General features: G+C 29.4%; 1 protein-coding gene across 1 annotated transcript; it reads right to left on the reverse strand.

Annotated features, from left to right (window-relative positions):
• Positions 1-2752: 2752 nt before the first annotated feature.
• On the reverse strand, positions 2753-5744 carry LOC127091716 (uncharacterized). The gene is made up of 6 exons (XM_051030401.1): positions 5516-5744; positions 4853-4930; positions 4089-4319; positions 3759-3947; positions 3439-3658; positions 2753-2840 (listed from the first exon to the last, which is right to left on the reverse strand). Exons 1-6 carry the CDS (start codon positions 5742-5744, stop codon positions 2753-2755), a joined length of 1035 nt encoding a protein of 344 aa, XP_050886358.1.
• Positions 5745-6080: the final 336 nt, after the last annotated feature.

Here is a 6080-nt window from a genome sequence, read left to right on the forward strand (position 1 = left end):
TATTATTACCGTTAATAAATCTGTTATCGCTAATTTATTACTGTTGACAATTAGTACATTGTCGTCGTTGTTGTTGTTATTATTATTATTATTATTATTATTATTATTATTATTATTATTATTATTATTATTATCATTATTACTATTATTATTATTATTATTATTATATTATTATTATTATTATTATTATTACTATTATTATAATAAAAATTATTATTACTATTATTATTATTATTATTATTATTATTACTATTATTATTATTATTATTACTATTATTATTATTATTATCATTATTATTATTATTATTATTATCCATTCCAATGTTTTTACCGTAGCAATATTATTACCGTTGCATATATTATTAGAAATGTTTTACAATTATTCTTGTCACATTAATACCTTTGCAATACTATTAAAAATGTTTTGCAATTAATATCATTTCAATGTTGTGCAATTGATATCATTCTTTTTATTGGTCCACCTGGCAATGAGAAAGGAAAAAAACGCTCTCGCATTTGAGAACATGGTTAAATGTAACCACTTAATTTTTTATCAAATATCCATAAGCCCTTGACACTATTTTCGCATTCTTTGTGTAGCAACACTGATTTGACATGGATAATCCTTCTCTAAGGTTAAGGTTGTCTTTTCAATCTTCTGATATCGTGTTTTGGACCATGTAGAATCTTGATGAAGAAATACAGTGTTCCATTTTACATTGTTGTTCTACTTGACTAATATCTATTTAATAGCATTGGTGGACAACGATAATTCTATAAATAATGGTTAGCCTTGTTGAAATCTAGTGAATAGTAAAGGTTGATAGAGTATTTGCTTTTTTCCTTAACAACTTGTAAAACGATAAGGCGTGTGGGGCCGACCTAGTAATCATTTTTTATAAATATTTCAACATTATGTTAAGCCTTTTCATCCTTTACTTGGATGTTTGGTTGACATTTCTATTATGACCCTGCATTTATCAGGGTTGAATTTAATGCCTTTTTTAGTAAGGACGAATTCCAATAATTTTCTTGCTCAAAATGTGAAGTTTTCAAAGATTCAACCTCATATTATATCTTCAAACCTCCTAAAAATTCCTTCAAATAGGTTGTTTCGTTCATCCCCAATTTAAATTTAACAATAATATAGTCCATATACATTTTGATCTTTACCCTAATTCGGTTCCTGAATATGTTATTTAGTATTCTCTTGTACATTCGACATTCTTGAGGCCGTAGCATTGTACTCATAATTGTCATTTTCTATAGTAAATGCCTTTTTCATTAATAATCCTATTGATTGATAAAAACTTTAAATTTGGACGAAAATTTACCAACTTATCAATATTATGATAGTTGTCATTTTTAGGAATTATCCTATTAACATTGGAGTAGTAAACACAAAAGTTTCACTTTTTATTGGCATTTTTGACAAGTACAATATTTGACAAACAAATTATATACTTGACCTTAGTTATAAAATCATCCTTTAAAAGGGCCTTTATGGATTTATTAGTAGCTTCAACATTCTTAAGAGTTTAATTCCTCTTGTACCATAGAGTGTGTGTTTTGGTTGATGGATACTTGTGACAAGATTCTTCAGAATTTATCTCTGACATATCAGTTGCAGTCCATGCAAATAAGTATGTGCTCTTATAAAGGTAACAAGGTGATTGTGCCTTGACATTTTTGGAAAGATTAACTCAAAATTTTGTTGTTTTTGTGGGGGGGTCTCCCTTTAATTGGATGAATATGAATTCTTGATATGGATCCAATTTTTCCATCTTTCCATCACTTCTAAGCTAGGACTTCTTCTTACTTTTCAACATTATCAATATGATTTAGCTACAATTGTGCTTTGAACTCGGCGTGATTGAGATTGACGATCTTCACTTAATATATATGCACATATGTTGGATACCAAAAAACTTGAATGTATCTAAGATAAATGAGTTCTTTTTTTGTGCCTCCTTTATAAAATTCTCATTCAATGAAGTCTTTGGTGCCTTTTTTATGAGATAACACACAATGTTAATGGCCTTAATCCAAAAAACCCTTAAGAATCCAACATTTAACTGGATACATATTTTCTTTTTAGTAAGAGTTTTGTTCATTCTTTCATCCGCACCATTCTATTGTGGTGTCTTTCAAATAAAAAAAATGCCTCTATTGTTGTGTATTTTAAATTTTAAAGTTGTCTTTAAAAATTGTATATAACATAAAATTAATGGAAGTCTGAATTAGTGTACTCTGTCTCATTATTTGAGTTCAAATATTTGATTTTTATACATGTTTTATCCTCTACATTTTCCTCCAACGACTTGAACATGGTAAAAAGTTCATAGTTTGGCTTCAAGAATAATATTCAAATATTTCGAGAAAATATTCACTTAAAGACATAAAATAACTATAACCACCCATATAGAGCTATCTTATTGCCCCACACGCATAAGAAATACCTAGTTATTTGATTAGTGACAAACAAATATGAATTGTATGCCAACAACTTTTACAGTAACTAGTAACAAACACGTGCGTTCGCACATGTTCCCGTGTGGATTCATAATACGCTTTGTCAACTTTGAGTTCATATTTTCTGACCATTAGCATATAAAGAATTACAAACATAAGCTAATATAACCCCGCAACTGTGATTTCTTTATCCAAAAAATATATTAAAAAACAAAGGTAACATAAATAAAATATATAATAGTTTATAGTTATTATAAACTTTGAAAGGCAACATGTCAACCTATCCAATAGTATCTCTCAAACTAAAGTGTAAAACCTTGAACTTCATCATTGAAGCAATACCGAAGTTCATAACATCTTTTTCCATCCTACAACAGCATGAAGAAATATGTTAAATTGTATAGTGCTTTTTTGATGCAAAATGTACCATGAAGCATAAACTAAAATATTTTGTAAAATCAAATCATTTGGTTCTCATACCAATGATCAAAGATATCCATCCGATACCAATCCATTATCCCAACTAACAAAATTTAACAACTAACAAAGAAAAAGATGTAGATTTAAAGTGTAGCATAAAAGAAAAAGAAAAAGTTGTTTACCAACTAACAAAGTGCTTAGAAGAACTTCTTGTAAACAACATTTGTAGTGGTCAAACATAATGCATTCTCCTTGTCATGTATTAAGATTTTCAAGCAACTTTTTCTCTTAACTCTTGAAATTTCAACATATAATTGTCCATGACTAAAAACAGGTGTATGCAAATACAATCTCACACTATCAAGTGATTGACCTTTGGACTTATTTATTGTCATTGTGTATGACACAATGATTGGAAATTGTCTCCTAATTAACTTGAATGGATATGATGAATTATAAGGTGACATAGACATTCGGGGAATGTAAATTATGTTACCAATATTCTTTCTAGACATATTTTTTTCCTAAATGACGTGATTTTATAACCATGTCACAATTAATCTCGTTCCATTGCACAACTCTTTAGCCTGGTCCAAATTTCTCATTAGCATAATAGGGGTTGCAACTTTCAATTTGATATTATGATTTGGTAGACCTAATGTTCTCAAAGAACTAATAAATTCTGGAGTTAGAACTTTGTAAGCTTGACTATAACTGACTTTCGTTCTATCAATTGAATCAGAACTCAGATACTCTTTCTCTTCTCCTAAAAAATTGTATAAAATTAAAACATTAAAACATTAATAACATAATTTTATATATAGTATTGTAATATGCATAAATTAATGCAAGTTAACGATTTTTACCTGAAATTAAGCCTAATACGTAATGATTGATTTTGTCCACAACTTCAATGGTTGAAGCAAGAATAACTATGTATTGTAAGAATTCTTCCTTTTTGTAATTTTTCAGCATATTGAGATATGTGTTATCGACAATAGCCCTTTTAGGATCCTTAAAACTTGATGTTAATATTTCTTCAGGAACTTCTATATCTACCAAACCATCATTTGGTTCGCAAATATTACCATCCCCAACATTTAAAATCCATTTTGAGAATTCAGTTAGCTCTGCAGAACTTGTATTCCCTGGTCCTTATTGAAGTCTCGTATTTTTTGTTAGAGTTAAAACCTTACAATAGTCCCATACACAAGATGAGCTAATTGAAGCTTGTAAAATATCAGAACGACCTCCTCTCAGAACAACAAGTAGGATCTGTCTAAAATCGCCTCCAAAAACAACTATTTTGCCACCGAATATTGTATTCTTAATACCATGACATCCCATGACATCCTTAAGGGTTTTATCCAAAGCCTCAAAGAAGTTTTTGTGACACATAGGTGTTTCATCCCATATTATCAAATCAACTGCTTCCAATAACCATCAATGGTCATCGTCTTTCTCAATGTTGCAAGTAGAGTTGTCAAATGTTGGCACGAGTATTTTAAACTTTGAGTGTGTTGTTCTTCCATTTGGCAAGAATGACTAAGCTATCCCACTTGAAGCAACATTAATAAAAAAAAATTATATGAACGCAATGCACTTGACATAGTTCTCCACATGAAAGTTTTACCAGTCTCTCCATAACCATTTAAAAAACACCCCTCCTCTTCGATTGTTGACAGCTTCCATGATATTTTCAAAACTTGAACGTTGTTCATCTATCAAATGTAATGTAATATTTATCATTAAAAGTTCAAACATATCTTTTCATGACATAAGTTCGACATAAAATTATAGTGATAGTAAAATTAATTACATGTAAGTGCACGAAATTAATGATGGAAATTTTTTCGTTCGATATCAACATTGTAATCCAGTTCGTCATGAATTAGTCAATTGACAATGTTCCTTGTGACATATGAATCTAGATAAGGCATGCTTTAAAGATCATGCAAACTTCTTCGATTTTCTTGCAATAAATTCTCAATTTCAATAAGTGTCCGGTTTTTTATCTCTTCCTCTAACAACGGTAAATCTGTCGAAAAATAAATGAATCAACACTTCATTTAAATAGAATTCACTATATATATATATATATATATATATATATATATATATATATATATATATATATATATATATATATATATATATAATTTGCTTAGTGGAACTCAATAAACAACGAAATTATTCCACTATCTGTAACATATGAGTTGTTATATCCAACCTGCGGCTGAACTTGAATGGCTTTTGATCTTAATAAATTTATATAACAACAGAAACAATAACAACATATTGAACCAAACATAAAAAATATAGTAGCATGTTGTGAATTAAGTTATAAAATATAATAACATATATGAATTATGGCTGCATTATAATGGATTTGGATATATATAAGTTACACACATAGTATATTGTAATTAAGTTATGGCTGCATTTGAATAGTAACAAAAACCTGTGTTAGTTGACTTCATACCATTTAAAATAGTTTACTTTCAAAAATACAATAATACACAATTACCTCTATTATTTGTCTTGTTTCTTTGTTGATAGAGAATACTGTCACATAGCATGCTCCAAGTTCTTTCCTAAACATGATGCGGTCTATTGATGTTACTTGTTAGTAGCATATTCACAAATAACTTTCTCAAGAAGTGACCGGAACCCCAATTCATTGCTTCATTTATAGCTGCAACATATTCATTGTCATCTTCAAGAAATCCCATTTCAAAACATGCATCCCTGAAACTATCAAGAATCTTTCCACCAGCGTCTTTTATATCCTCATAGCAAATTGGTCCCTTGACGAATGTTAGCATCATTCTCAAGTAATACAATTCTCCCATACTTGGAGGAACCTAAATTAGGCCCTCAATTGTATAACCTCTTTTATATGGTCTCCAACATCGGTGTCTTTTATCATAGACAAACTTAGAAACAAATTGAGAATAAGTCAAACTGTTTGCCTCTAGATATCTCTTATTTGCTTCCATCCACGAAGTAAACATTGATTGTTTCACACTTGGTTTATCAAGTACATCGTTTATCATCTTATAATCAGTATAGCAAGCATAATTGTCGCCCTCAAGACAGAAATACAACCTTTCAACTTCAGGAAATCTACCATGAATAGGAAATGAAAAAAGCCTTCAAGATGTTTCACTTGGTGAGGCATACCTACA

Source organism: Lathyrus oleraceus, chromosome 1, assembly GCF_024323335.1.
Source record: "Lathyrus oleraceus cultivar Zhongwan6 chromosome 1, CAAS_Psat_ZW6_1.0, whole genome shotgun sequence".
Taxonomy (NCBI): Eukaryota; Viridiplantae; Streptophyta; class Magnoliopsida; order Fabales; family Fabaceae; genus Lathyrus; species Lathyrus oleraceus.

Excerpts from the sequence above, each read along its gene's own strand:
- LOC127091716 (XM_051030401.1), bottom strand. The coding sequence starts at position 5,744 with ATGGGAGAATTGTATTACTTGAGAATGATGCTAACATTCGTCAAGGGA. Across the intron at positions 4,931-5,515 it reads TGTGAATATGCTACTAACAA|ATTTACCGTTGTTAGAGGAA; the intron begins GTAACATCAATA and ends ATTTTTCGACAG. Across the intron at positions 4,320-4,852 it reads ATTGCAAGAAAATCGAAGAA|TTGATTTGATAATATGGGAT; the intron begins GTTTGCATGATC and ends TATTGGAAGCAG.